The sequence below is a fragment of the Tachysurus fulvidraco genome, chromosome 23 (genome assembly GCF_022655615.1).
Source record: "Tachysurus fulvidraco isolate hzauxx_2018 chromosome 23, HZAU_PFXX_2.0, whole genome shotgun sequence".
Classification (NCBI taxonomy): Eukaryota; Metazoa; Chordata; class Actinopteri; order Siluriformes; family Bagridae; genus Tachysurus; species Tachysurus fulvidraco.
Window position 1 is genome coordinate 985,892 of NC_062540.1, and position 15,000 is coordinate 1,000,891.

Consider the following 15,000-nt stretch of genomic DNA (forward strand, 5'->3'; position numbering starts at 1 on the left):
GGTTTCTCGTCTCGAGCAAATGGACAATTTTTCTGTCTAGAATAAAAATAAATAAATAAATAAAAAACAGAGAGAATTAGCATAGCAGGCTACACGGTGATCGGAATCGCGGTGCAGCTGAAGAGAAACGTTTATCCACAAGATGAAGGAGACACTTAGGAAGAACATCACAATGTGTTTAAATGAGCAACATGGACAAATAGATCGATAAATAAATAGGTCAAAAAAAGCAGTCACTCGATACGTATGATAAACAGATTAAACATCCCGAAAGTTTAAAACTTTCTGCTGTTGGTTTGCTCCAGGAAGCAGAAAAGATCCCAAACGTGTTCATGCTAGCTGCTAGCACGTCTTTAACTCGGTCTGATGTCTGATCACATGACTGCTTGCTATATAAGCTGCGGAAATATAGATTTGTTTTTATAATATAGATTTCCACCCGAATGCATTAACATGCAGACAAATCAGAGCTAGCTTAATAACGGTTATTAGCGGTGTTTAGCATGCTAGCACAAACCAGGAAGTTTATCACTGACGTTAGATTGGATGTCGCAAACACGCAGGCTGATTTGAGGTCTGATCCGATCTGATCTGATTTTATCTCGCAGCACTGGTTTGTTAGCGCGATTCGCTACCTTAAACAACAATGTCAAGTTAATTTAGCATGTGATTAGCATGGATGTAGCAGAAACAGTTCAGTTCCTGCGATTTGTCCTCACAGGATCACAGCTCTCGATACCTGAACGAAGAAGGTTCTTCACCCAGTGGAGACACCTGAGGTGCTTCATCCTACCTTCACACAAACAAACCACAAATCGATGGATCGTTTTCTGTGTGAACAAACCGTTAGAACGGAGATTTTATTAACCTTGGATTCCTCAGACCAGTTCTACAGCACGTGTGATCCAACGTTTCCTCACTAACAACTTTAATTCCTACCGTACGTAAAGTTTGGTAAGTATCGATCCTCATTGGAGATACCAAAAAAAAAAAACTGTCTAGGCCACACCCACTAGAGACATGTGCGACGAGCCGGCATGGACAAAGAGTCACAAAGTGTTAGCGTGAGTTAGCTTGTTAGCTCCAAAATCCAACGTTATTCTGTGTAAAATTTACAAGTCGGGTTTCAAAGTCAAAGAAACAAACAGAAATCTACGGATGCCGGTCCTTCTCTCTAACTAAAATGAGATGTGAACCCGAGTCAATCTACAGCGAGAAGCGAGTCCTTTAATCTGTGTGGAACCTTCACGTCCGGACGGTCCGTCGTAGCTGCTATACGTTGGTCTCGAGGCCGTTCATGTCGATGGAGCAGTGCTCCTTGTCCTTGTGTTTCATGTGGCGTGGAGGCACCGGGGGGATCTTCCTCTCAGGTGGCAGGGGTCGCACTCCTTCCTCCAGCCGCATGAGGCGAGCCACGTCCGGAGAAACGAGCTCAGGCTTGCCCCCTGCTGGAAGCGGCTGGAAACTGCCGTTTTTCTGCTGGCAGTTAATTTGCTGCTGGGTGTGAACAGGTTTCGTCTCGCAGATGAGAGGAACCTGAAGAGAAACGGAGAGGAAATGACCGTGGAGAAGATGATCAACTCCATTCTCTGTGCTTGTCTTTACATCCCTCCTGCCAGTCATTTTATAGACACGCCCCAAGCCCCTTCACCCCGCCCCATCAAATAAGTAAAACGAGATACTTTTTAGGCGAACACTAAATGGACACTGAATTAGCCTGAATTTTCCTGGACAGGAAGTGAGATCGTTCATATTATAAATGAGCAGAAGTGCCATCTTACGTGTTGTATTTCTATCTTAGTACATTGAGATGAACGATGTTTAAGAACTAGCTAGTTACACTCGCTAATGTATTCGCTAGCTTTGCCGTTATCGGGGGGATTTGAGCTAATTGTGGTCTGATCTGGAAGACGTGATCGATGTAGATTCAGGGAGGTGGAGACTTATGTTCGGGGTGTGGCTAGGAGGCGGGGTTTCGGAGTAAACCAGACATGGCTTGGAATTCTGGAACTTTTAACAACTAGAGTTCGAAATATTTCGAGCTGAATTCACTTTTGAGCAACAACACTAGCGATAACGGTGTCATCGGACAGACCTCAGATAAATACGTCGTACTCCGAACTGTATGTCACTCCAAAACGGTGTTTCTGTTGTTCCTCTCGTTTCTGTCTCTGAGCCTCGGACGAGCTGGAAACCTCTCATGTTTTTAATTTTAGATTTCAGATCACTGTTATAACACCGGACAGAAACCAGACGGCCGAATCAACACGCTTCAGCCTCGGCCTGTTTTTTTTTTTTTTTTGGAAAACCGAGTAAACGAAGTGTACTTAATCCGTCCAGAGGCAGCGAGCCCACATATTTTGGCAGATAAACGATAATGGGATCGTCTCACACACGTGTTGTCCATTAAAACCCTGATTCTGTACAGACTGAACCTTTCACCTTAATCAGACACTTAAAGAAGTCTTAAAGAAACACTACAAACCTCAGGCAGAATTCATCAGGCTTTACGTCAGGGTGATGATGCTAACCGGCACATTAGCCTCGTATAAAGCAGCACAGGACGTTTCTCTGATCGATCGTCATTGAGGTTTTTAATTACTCCTTTAATCTAGTGTGCGGTGTCAGAGAGCACGAGGATAAATCTGTGTATCAGTAATGAAGATAAGTGTTTACCACCGACGCCCGGAGTTCTTAAAAGTCCCTCATAAATAACACTGATGTCCGCTGAGGAATGTGGCTCGGCAGCACCTCAGATTCCTGATGAGACTCTCAGAACTTCACACTAAGATTCTGCCGATGAATCACTTTATTAAGCGTGTGAACTTCCTGAGATGCTCCAGCATGTAAATCCTAGTTCCCTGAGAGGAATGAAGACCATCTCTACTGTAGACACCAGATTTATCACCTGGCTTCCTGTCAGCATTATTATCTACTCCAGTCCTTCTCTCAGGAGCCTCCAGCTTTTTATAAAGGAATAGATGTGTTATAGATTGTTGTGTAGAAATGTCTCACTCTTGTGGTGATGAATAAACTCTCGTAGTGACATGACCAACAGAAATGTAAACATGACACCGCAATACAGCTGGACATCAGACAGTATGTTTATGACATGACATATAAATGACATAACATTTATATCATGACACGTTTATGGCATAACTGACTTATGACACGACACTTAAAACCTCCGACACGACACCTGACACGTTTGTGACACGACACCTGACACGTTTGTGACACGACACCTGACACGTTTGTGACACGACACCTAACACGTTTATGACACGACACTTAAAACCTCCGACACGACACCTGACACGTTTGTGACACGACACCTGACACGTTTGTGACACGACACCTGACACGTTTGTGACACGACACTTAAAACCTCCGACACGACACCTGACACGTTTGTGACACGACACCTGACACGTTTATGACACGACACCTGACACGTTTATGACACGACACTTAAAACCTCCGACACGACACCTGACACGTTTATGACACGACACCTGACACGTTTGTGACACAACACCTGACACGTTTATGACACGACACCTGACACGTTTATCTCATGACACCTGACACGTTTATGACACGACACCTGACACGTTTATGACACGACACCTGACACGTTTATCTCGACACCTGACACGTTTGTGACACGACACCTGACACGTTTATGACACGACACCTGACACGTTTATGACACGACACCTGACACATTTATCGCATGACACCTGACAAATTTATGGCATGACACCTGACACATTTATCTCATGACACCTGATACGTTTGTGACACGACACTTGACATATTTATGACACGACACCTGACACATTTGAGACATGACACCTGACACATTTATCGCATGACACCTGACACATTTATCGCATGACACCTGACACATTTATCGCATGACACCTGACACGTTTGTGACACGACACCTGACACGTTTATGACGCGTCATGACACCTGACACATTTGTGACACGACACCTGACACATTTGTGACACGACACCTGACACGTTTATGACACGACACCTGACACGTTTATCTCATGACACCTGACACATTTATCTCATCCCTCCTGGACAGTAAATGAGTCACATGTCACGAGCCTGACTCTTAGTCTAAAAACAGAATAAGACGTGACTCACTCCATCTCCCTCTTGCATGAAGTCCTTTCTGCAGATGTGTGCCATGATTCCGGTAGCGAGCGCATCTCCCATCACATTCACCATAGTACGAAACCGGTCCCTAATAACACAGGGTGAAGGTCAAAGGTCAAAGCTCTGGAATGTGCGCGTGTTTGAACACATCATAATCCAGAATTCAGCTTCCCTGTTAACAATTCTGGATGAGGGGTGCCAATACTTTGTGCACCGATATTTCTGCACCTACTAAGCATCATTAAGCATTATGTCAGGTGTCATACTCACAGAGCCCAGTCCACAGCGATGATGAGTGTGATGTCATCTGTCGGAAGCCCGACTGACGTCAGCACGATTACCATGGTAACCAGGCCGGCCTGCGGGATGCCCGCCGCTCCTATACTCGCTGCTGTGGCTGTGATGCTGTGAAACGTGCGAGGAAAAATTTCAAATAAGCCAAAAGATGAAACAAAAGGTATAAATCAATACCCCCCCCCCCCCCCCCACACACACACACAGCTCTGAGTTCCTGCACTACTGCCCTCACATTACATCTAATCAACATTTTGTAGTGACGTGAACAGAGACAGAAACAGATGCTGGATAAAGTGAGAGATGAAGTCAATACATTTATCTAGTGATGTTTTTTTTTTATAAATGTTTCAGTGTTTTGTTTTTCTCTTCAACACAATAACAGCAAACAAAACCACAACCTTTCTGTCCAAAACAAGTCCACAATATTTAGTCTAACACCAGACTACGGCACAGAGAACGTTACAGAGAACGTTACAGAGAACGTTACAGAAACGTTACAGAAACGTTACAGAAATGTTACAGAGAACGTTACAGAAACGTTACAGAGAACGTTACAGAGAACGTTACAGAAACGTTACAGAAACGTTACAGAGAACGTTACAGAAACGTTACAGAGAACGTTACAGAGAACGTTACAGAGAACGTTACAGAAACGTTACAGAGAACGTTACAGAAACGTTACAGAGAACGTTACAGAAACGTTACAGAGAACGTTACAGAAACTTTCCTGGGAGGTAAATTTGGAGTTATTCAGGAAAATAAAATATAGCAGCTGGATTAGAGTGTCACACTCCTGTGTGTGTGTGCTCTCTAGTGTGTGTGCTCTCTAGTGTGTGTGTGCTCTCTAGTGTGTGTGTGTGCTCTCTCTAGTGTGTGTGTGTGCTCTCTAGTGTGTGTGTGTGCTCTCTCTTGTGTGTGTGTGCTCTCTAGTGTGTGTGTGTGCTCTCTAGTGTGTGTGTGTGCTCTCTCTAGTGTGTGTGTGCTCTCTAGTGTGTGTGTGTGCTCTCTAGTGTGTGTGTGTGTGTGCTCTCTAGTGTGTGTGTGCTCTCTAGTGTGTGTGTGTGCTCTCTAGTGTGTGTGTGTGCTCTCTAGTGTGTGTGTGTGCTCTCTAAGGGGCAAGAAATAAAAATATCTTTATTTCATGTTAAAAAGATTCACAATGTTTTTTGCTCTGCGACCTTGAAGAAACTTCTGGAGCTTAAAATCCAGCATCAGAGAAGCTGAGAACTTTCCAAAGAACCTTTAGGGGCATTTTCTTAGCGCCCGGATTCAGGGACGTTTAATTAAGAAACGAGTCGCAGTTGAACACACGAGCTTCTGTGTGGATGATGAACCCTCGTGTGGACGTCACAGCGGGATTCAGTAAATCAGTAAACAGCTCCAGAAATGTTTATGGACTTAATTTATTAAATGTATTAATCATCACAGCTTTATATCAGTGTGCTCTTTCTAATGGTTTCTATGGTAACAGTGAAATTTCCCTGACTAGTGATTATATACAGTATATAGTGATGTGCTGTTTAAGGAAGGAGTCTCCGGTGTCCGAGTGTTCTGCAGTCCCTCACTCCCTGTCCCGTCTTTACCTTATGGTGATGATCTGGCCAAAGTCCAGCTCATAGTTGTTGACCTGAGCGATGAAGATCGCTGCTACAGCCTCGTACAGCGCCGTGCCATCCATGTTTATAGTGGCACCTACAGGCAACACGAAGCGAATGATGCGCCTGTCGATGTGGTTGTTCTCCAGGAGGCACTTAAAAGTGATGGGCAGTGTGGCAGAGCTAGAACACACACACACACACACACACACACACACACACACACACACACACACACACACACACACACACACACACACACACTAATGTTAAAGAAATTTAATAATTATAAACATGCAATAAAAGTCCAAGGGGGGCACGGTGGCTTAGTGGTTAGCACGTTCGCCTCACACCTCCAGGGTTGGGGGTTCAATTCCCACCTCCGCCTTGTGTGTGTGGAGTTTGCATGTTCTCCCCGTGCCTCGGGGGTTTCCTCCGGGTACTCCGGTTTCCTCCCCCGGTCCAAAGACATGCATGGTAGGTTGATTGGCATCTCTGGAAAATTGTCCGTAGTGTGTGAGAGTGTGTGTGAATGAGAGTGTGTGTGTGTGTGCCCTGTGATGGGTTGGCACTCCGTCCAGGGTGTATCCTGCCTCGATGCCCGATGACGCCTGAGATAGGCACAGGCCTGACCCGAGAAGTTCGGATAAGCGGTAGAAGATGAATGAATGAATGAATGAATGAATGTCCACTGTTTTGTGATATGTGTGTGTGTGTGTGTGTGTGTGTGTGTGTGTGGTACCTGGATGAAGTGGCCAGTGAGATGAGCAGAGCCTGCAGGATTCCCCGGATGTAAACAATGGGGCTTTTCTTAGTGATGAAGAAGTACATGCTGGGCAGGATGAAGAGCCCGTGCAGGATCAGACCCATCACCACTGTAATGGCGTAGAATCCCAGCTTCTTTCCCATATCTGATGGATCACTCATCTCCAGAATTTTCCCGGCCACCAGAAAGACGATCCCGAACGGAAAGTACCTGGGAACATGGACACACATCAGGAAGTGTACGAGTCTGATCATCTTAAACCGTCTGAGATCTTCTCGAGACTCACCAGATAACAATGGCTACGATCTTGAGCACAGCCTCGTTAAGACTTTGGCAGAAGTTAACGAGCGCACTGCCGTTAGGACCCATCCTGCCCAACATGATGCCTGAACACGATACACACAAGCGTTAGAGACACGACTCTGACATCAGGGTCCGAGTCACACCTTTAAGAGTCTGAAGTCTGGATCCTAGATGCTGCGCTCGACCGTAACACATTTCTGTCTGTATGAACGCCTTTAAATGGCTTCTACCTTTGAGATGGAGCTCAGTTCCCTTATCTGCTTATAAACATCTCGTTCTACTTCATTAACGTTGGTGTTGTAATGTAAGTGTGCACTCCTGAGTTTGTGTGTGTTTTCTTGCCCATAGTAGCTGAGAAGATGACGATGCCCAGCACGTTCATGCCGTCGCTGGTCCCAGGCTGTGTGCGCATCACTACGTCCGGCGGAGGCGTCAGGTCCAGCTGGAAGTTGCGGACGTCGCTGCCGTTTTCGCTGTCGTCACCGTCGTCTTGGAGATTATAGATGAGCGTGCGGCGTGTCACGCTCGAGCTCTCCGCCGTCTTCAGAGTCTTCCTGACGGGGACGCTGTTAGTGCGGTACTGAGACACACGAGGAACACAATGTGATCTACAAACTGATTTAATAATGTCCTTATTTACTCAGATTTATAACCTCTGGTCACCAAACAGCTAAGGTCAGTTATCTGTCCAATTGTCCTCAAAGACGTCTCTAAGAACGATCTGGTGTCTAAAAGCTTTGCATCTTTTTTACTCACTCACTCATTTACCGCTTATCCGAACTACCTCGGCTCAGGCGTCATCGGGCATCGAGGCAGGATACACCCTGGACGGAGTGCCAACCCATCACACACACACACACACACTCTCATTCACTCACACACTCACACACTACAGACAATTTTCCAGAGATGCCAATCAACCTACCATGCATGTCATTGGACCGGGGGAGGAAACCGGAGTACCCGGAGGAAACCCCCGAGGCACGGGGAGAACATGCAAACTCCACACACACAAGGCGGAGGTGGGAATCGAACCCCCAACCCTGGAGCTGTGAGGAGAACGTGCTAACCACTAAGCCACTGTGCCCCCCCCCCATCTTCTTTATTTTATTCGAAACATCTGTATATCTACCGTATATGTGAAAGGTTAAAGGTCGTTTACGAACATCTCCTACTTCGTCTCTGAAATATCGAACGTTCAAACTTCCTCGATGTTGAATTTGTAGAAGAAGAAGGACATCAGCATGAGCTCTCATTTGGTAAATCGGTGAAGACAAGCGCTTAGATAAAAGGTTCTTCTAAAGGAATGGAGGATGAGGATGAGGATGAGGATGAGGATCATCTACATCTACACAATGAAACAGAGTCTGAGGACATTTTCATTTGTCTGATGGTTTGCTGTAGTTCAATCTGAACCTCTGTAGACTTCGTGCTCGGCATCTTACCTGCTGAAATGTAGCTTGAACCAGATTGGCGGGAAACATGTTCCTGTGTGGACGAAGGAAAAAAAAAGAGGCACAGAATTAACACACTGTTCAACATACAAACAATCAACAGCCTGGATTTCCAAAGAGCCATGAGAAAAAAAAAATCATCTATTCATGGAACAGACAAATGATGGAAGGAACGTCATGAGTTCCTGCTGGTCTGTAGGGTGTGAACTCTTCATTCAGAAGGTCATCGCTGTGCTGCTGCTTTACTGTGAGAACGCCGACGCTGCAGAGGGAACGGATGGAACGTCTCAGCTTTGAGCTCACTGCCTTCATTTGGACACATTTGTCTTACATCATGTGGAGCTTTACGTTTCATCCTCAGTCTCTGAAGCGAGACCTCGTGTTTAAAATCGAAGAAGAAGAAAAGATTCTGGCAAAGACGAGACACGCCATAAATGTCAGATCAGTGTGGGAAAGAAATAAATCAATGGCCACCTGCAGTGAGTAGTAAGAAGCCTGATAGAAACAGTAGGGGCATTAGAGAGCAGGAGGGGGCAGTATGGGGAATTAGTGTGCAGTGGGGGGGCAGTAGGGAGCAATAGGGTGCAGTAGGGGGCAGTAGTGAACAGTAGGGGGCATTAGTGTGCAGTGGGGGGCAACAGTAAGCAGTAGGGAGCAGTAGTGGGCAATAGGGAGAAGTAGGGGGCATTAGTGGGCAGTAGGGGGCATTAGTGTGCAGTGGGGCACAGTAGGGAGCAGTAGGGAGCAGTAGGGGGCAGTAGGGGGCAATAGGGTGCAGTAGTGAGCAGTAGGGAGCAGTAGTGTGCAGTGGGTCGCAGTAGGGTGCAGTAGTGAGCAGTAGTGTGCAGTGGGGGCAGTAGGGAGCAGTAGGGGGCAGTAGGGTGCAGTAGGGAGCAGTAGTGTGCAGTGGGGGGGCAGTAGGGTGCAGTAGGGAGCAGAAGGGAGCAGTAGGGAGCATTAGTGTGCAGTGGGCCACAGTAGGGAGCAGTAGGGGGCAGTAGTGAGCAATAGGGTGCAGTAGGGAGCAATAGGGAGCAGTAGGGTGCAGTAGTGAGCAGTGCAGTGGGGGGCAGTAGGGAGCAGTAGTGTGCAGTGGGGGGCAGTAGGGTGCAGTAGTGAGCAGTGCAGTGGGGGGCAGTAGGGAGCAGTAGTGTGCAGTGGGGGGCAGTAGGGAGCAGTAGTGTGCAGTAGGGGCCAGTAGGGGGCAGTATGGAGCAGTAGGGGGCAGTAGGGAGCAGTAGTGTGCAGTAGGGAGCAGTAGTGTGCAGTGGGGGGCAGTAGGGAGCAGTAGTGTGCAGTGGGGGGCAGTAGGGAGCAGTAGTGTGCAGTGGGGGGCAGTAGGGGGCAGTAGTGTGCAGTGGGGGGCAGTAGGGGGCTAGTGTTACTGTGATTGACAGTTGAAGACTCTGCTCCCGATGTGTTAGTGATGAACAGAACTGGACATAACAAAGCTCTTCAGGATCACACACACACACACACACACACACACACACACACACACACACACACACACACACACACACACACACACACACACACACCCAGGATGTGTTTCTGTTGAACAGGAAGAACTTCTAGCTTTTATTAATCAGGAACATTTAGGAAGATTCTTTTAGGTGAAAACTTTTGCATGGACATGAATTGAGGTGTTATTTATAGGTGACGTTCCATTAGAATGACCCCCACCCCCCCACCCCGAGACGACCTTGTCCAGGAGACTCAGGGAACATCAGTAACCCTGAGACATCCTCATGTTTATTAAAGTCCTCTAATATTCTGCAGACGTCTCTGAGGAGACACGAAGGTCAGAAGACCAAAAGCTTAAAGACTTTTTAAATTCACAAAAAAGCTTCAAACAGGGAGATAAACAACAATTACAGTAACGTCTGATGTTCTGGGTTCAGGGATGAAGACGCTGAACTGAAGACACTGATTTGTTTACTTTCTATCATCTTTTTCTGTACTGATGGATTTACATCTTCTCTGGCCACAAGCTTTTGATCTTTAGAGCTGTAATCTGATTGGCTGTTAGTTAATGTAATGCACAACACACGTCTCACTTTCATCCATTCATCTTCTACCGCTTATCCGAACGTCTCGGGTCACGGGGAGCCTGTGCCTATCTCAGGCGTCATCGGGCATCGAGGCAGGATACACCCTGGACGGAGTGCCAACCCATCACAGGGCACACACACACTCTCATTCACACACACACACACACACACACACACACTACGGACAATTTTTCCAGAGATGCCAATCAACCTACCATGCATGTCTTTGGACCGGGGGAGGAAACCGGAGTACCCGGAGGAAACCCCCGAGGCACGGGGAGAACATGCAAACTCCACACACACAAGGCGGAGGTGGGAATCGAACCCCCGACCCTGGAGGTGTGAGGCGAACGTGCTAACCGCTAAGCCACCGTGCGTCCCCTGAGTTTGCGTTCATTTCTGCACAGAATATCCCAATCCTGGGGACGGAATAAAACATCAGGTCGAGTTTCTGCTATTGGTTCATTTCCTTCTAAAAAGGTTTAGAGTTTGTAACCCTAGAGGACGTGGGGACATAAACACGGCTCTGAAACGCTCCGTACATCGGGAGCTGCATGCAGGTTGGACTGAAGAGTCTGATTATTATGTACCATTTATTCCGTCCTTTCTTCCATAATAAGTGCCTGGTCAGGGTCACAGTGGATCCATTCATAATAATAATAATATTTTTTTTAAATATGTAAATAGAACTTGGTCAAAGCCTCAGAGGAATTTCTCCATTTTCTGTTCTGTTTTTGTGTGAGTGGGAATCGAGATCCTTGGGCTGAACAGAGATGTGTATTTGTGTTGTATTCAACAACATCTCATCAAGGACAATCGTGATCTACACACACACACACACACACACACACACACACACACACACACACACACACACACACACACACACACCCTGCTGAACGAGGCTCATTCTCACCAGCAGAGGAACCTTGAGGGTTGTTATTTCAGCTCTGAGATGTTCTAGGTTGATGTTGATGTGTTAATCCTCCTTTCTCTCACTTCACTATCACTCACTACAGTTCTCTTCCTGTTAGAGAGACACATTAGTGCTGCGTAGCTGAATGAGACGGAAACTCACCTTAAGCACAAGTTCCTCTGCAGTATAAACAGTTACTAAAGTGAAGCATCATGTTGAACTGGAATTGTCTGTAATTCCTGTCTGTATGATTCCGGTTTCATCAGCTGTTATTCTCACAATCAAAAACATCACAAGCTTCTAGGGTCAAGTGGGATTTATGGACTTTTTACACACAGGCAGCAAAACACTGAGACACTGAGACTGAGAGACAAACACACTGAGACACTGAGACACTGAGACACTGAGACACTGAGACTGAGAGACAAACACACTGAGACACTGAGACACTGAGACAGAGACAAACACACCGAGACACTGAGACACTGAGACACTGAGACTGAGAGACAAACACACTGAGACGCTGAGACACTGAAACACTGAGACTGAGAGACAAACACACGGAGACACTGAGACACTGAGACTGAGAGACAAACACACTGAGACACCGAGACACTGAGAGACAAAGACTCTGAGACACCGAGAGACTGAGAGACAAAGACACTGAGACACAGAGACACTGAGACTGAGAGACAAACACACTGAGACACTGAGAGACTGAGACACTGAGACTGAGAGACAAACACACTGAGACACTGAGACTGAGAGACAAACACACTGAGACACTGAGACTGAGAGACAAACACACTGAGACACCAAGACACTGAGACTCTGAGAGACAAAGACACTGAGACTCTGAGAGACAAACACACTGAAACACCGAGAGACTGAGAGACAAAGACACTGAGACATCGAGAGACTGAGACACTGAGACTGAGAGACAAACACACTGAGACACTGAGACACTGAGACACTGAGTGACAAAGACACTGAGACACTCAGAGACAAACACACTGAGACACCGAGACACTGAGACACTGAGACTGAGAGACAAACACGCTGAGACACTGAGAGACAAAGACGCTGAGAGGCCGAGAGACTGAGACACTGAGACTGAGAGGCAAACACACCGAGACACAGAGACACTGAGAGACAAAGACACTGAGACACCGAGACACTGAGAGACAAAGACACTGAGAGACAAAGACACTGAGACACCGAGACACTGAGACACCGAGACACCGAGAGACAAAGACACTGAGACACCGAGACACTGAGATTTGGTTTTAATACAACAGTTATTTTTATCTTATTTTTTATTAGATTTTTTCAGTTTTCATAACAATAATAATAATAATAATAATAATAACAATAATAATAATACTAATAATAATAATAACAATAATAATAATAATAACAATAATAATAATAATAATAATAATAATAATAATAATAATAATAATAATAATAATAATAATTCCGTCACTGGACCAGTTACACATTCGTTCCTCTCCGCTGAACATCGGCCGAGTTACAGATTAACGTGTTTGTACACGAGCCACAATAACAGTTTACTATAAGAGACCTTGAGCAAAAAATGGCAAACTAAACGAGTCAGAAGGAATGAAGTTTAAATAATGTTGTTATTATTGCAGCATTCAGAAAGACGAAAGATTCAATAATTATTAGAGCTTTTTATGTTAAAAATAAAACCAAAGGGAAAAGTTAAAAAAAGGCTTTTTGGGTGAGATTAAGAAGAATGGAGACAGAATCAGAGCAGCACTGAGTGGGAATGTGTCATGACAGACGGAGTGCAGATTAAAGAGACTGAAAATAAACCACAGTGTGTGTGTGTGTGTGTGTGTGTGTGTGTGTGTGTGTGTGTGTGTGTGTGTGTGTGTGTGCGTGGGGATGTGAGTGTGAGAGGGCGAGTACGAGTGCGGCGAGGAGGACGCGTGAGCGAGGGCGTGGGTGAGAGAGCCGGGAGGGGAGAGCTGAGCCGAGGGGGGTCCCCAAGCTCGCTCTTCCACCTAGCGAATAATCTCTCTTATGCAAACCGTCCACTGGTTCAGGCTCCCAGCTCGCGCGACGTTTTGGGGCCTGTCTCCTCGCTTTCTGGACTCCGGGCGACCCACTCTATGCTGCGCCCCCAGCCCTCTTTTCTTGCGACCTAATCCAGTTCCAATCAGGTTACCCACATCTCGTAAGCCGCCCCAGGGTCATCAGGCCTTTCCTGGCTTTTCGCACTGGGCATTATCCACTCCAACCCGCCAGAGCCGGAGTTTGAACCGTCGATGCTTTCGACAGGGACGCAGCGGTCTATAACATGTATTCACTGGTGCCCTCCACATGAGGGAGGGGCATAGGGGTCAACTCGGGTCTTTTTCTAGCATCCGAAATGAGCGGCCGCGCCTATGTACGCTGATATGCACCTCACCCCAGTGGACCTACACGCATCCTCGCCAGGACTAACACCAGGGGGTTCCCACCACAAGCCGGCCGCCACCCACGATAATTTTGCGGAAGGCCCCCACCAACCAGCAACCCTTCCAACCGTTGCGCCGACCCCCGTAGCCACAAGTGCCCTGGGGGGACCACGACCACTAGCTTGGAGGTGCCGTCACGAGTGTTAGCCGCGGGTAGGCGATCACCTCCACCAGCGCAATAATCGCCTGCTCCTTAGAATCGGCAACTCTCGTATCTAGACACCATGCTCCTGAGAAGCGCAAAAGTGCCTCAAGAACACCAAGCAAAGCGTCTGCATGAGGCCCTCCCGCCCACTCCCTTGGTAACGCATACCCTGGACAGGGCGGGTGGCTTTCCTGGGACTCCCACCGGTCATGCAGCCTCGGATCATCTCGCTCCCGCAAGGAGACCCGTCCCGTCACCACTCCGGTCTCCGGGAGGCCAGCGAGCACCTCCTGACGAGCGTCTAACTTGGGTCGGCCCGCACGGTGCCCCGACGGAGGCCTAAGTCACGCACCCGCCCACGCACACACAATGTCATAGGGGCGCGGGGGGGGGGGGGTGGTGGGGGGGAGAGGGGGGGGGTGATTTGGCAGGGGGGGGAGGGGGGGGGGAGGGGGGGGGGGGGACGAGGGGGGGGGGGGGGGGGGGGCGGGGGGGCGGGGGGCGGGGGGGGGGGGGCGGGGCGGGGGGGGGGGCGGGGGGGGGGGGGGGGGAGGGAGGCGCGGGGCGGGGGAGGGCGGGGGGGAGAGGGGGGGGGATGGGGGCACCGGGGGGGGGGGGGGCAGGCGGCGGGGGAGGGGAGAGGACGGGCGGGGGAGAGGGGTGGGGGGGGGGAGCAGGGGGGGGGTGGGAGTGGGGAGGGGGGCGGAGGGGGGGAGGAGGGGGGGAGAGGGGGGGGGTGGGGGTAGTGAGGGGCGGTGTAGAGGGGAAGGGAGGGGGGCGCGGGAGGGGGGGTCGGGGAGGAGAGG

General features: G+C 48.2%; 1 protein-coding gene across 1 annotated transcript in view; it reads right to left on the reverse strand.

Moving 5' to 3' along the window:
- slc1a7b (solute carrier family 1 member 7b) overlaps positions 1–15,000 on the reverse strand; it is a 25,869-nt gene that overhangs the window by 246 nt on the left and 10,623 nt on the right. The window contains exons 4-11 of the mRNA XM_027139793.2: positions 8,585–8,627; positions 7,482–7,719; positions 7,123–7,222; positions 6,813–7,046; positions 6,059–6,253; positions 4,449–4,583; positions 4,167–4,266; positions 1–1,536 (exon numbers count right to left, since the gene is read on the reverse strand). The exon at positions 1–1,536 is cut by the window's left edge and continues 246 nt beyond it. Coding sequence (XP_026995594.1) covers positions 1,273–1,536; positions 4,167–4,266; positions 4,449–4,583; positions 6,059–6,253; positions 6,813–7,046; positions 7,123–7,222; positions 7,482–7,719; positions 8,585–8,627 — 1,309 coding nt within the window. The 3' untranslated portion in view covers positions 1–1,272. The remainder of the gene's footprint in view (positions 1,537–4,166; positions 4,267–4,448; positions 4,584–6,058; positions 6,254–6,812; positions 7,047–7,122; positions 7,223–7,481; positions 7,720–8,584; positions 8,628–15,000) is intronic.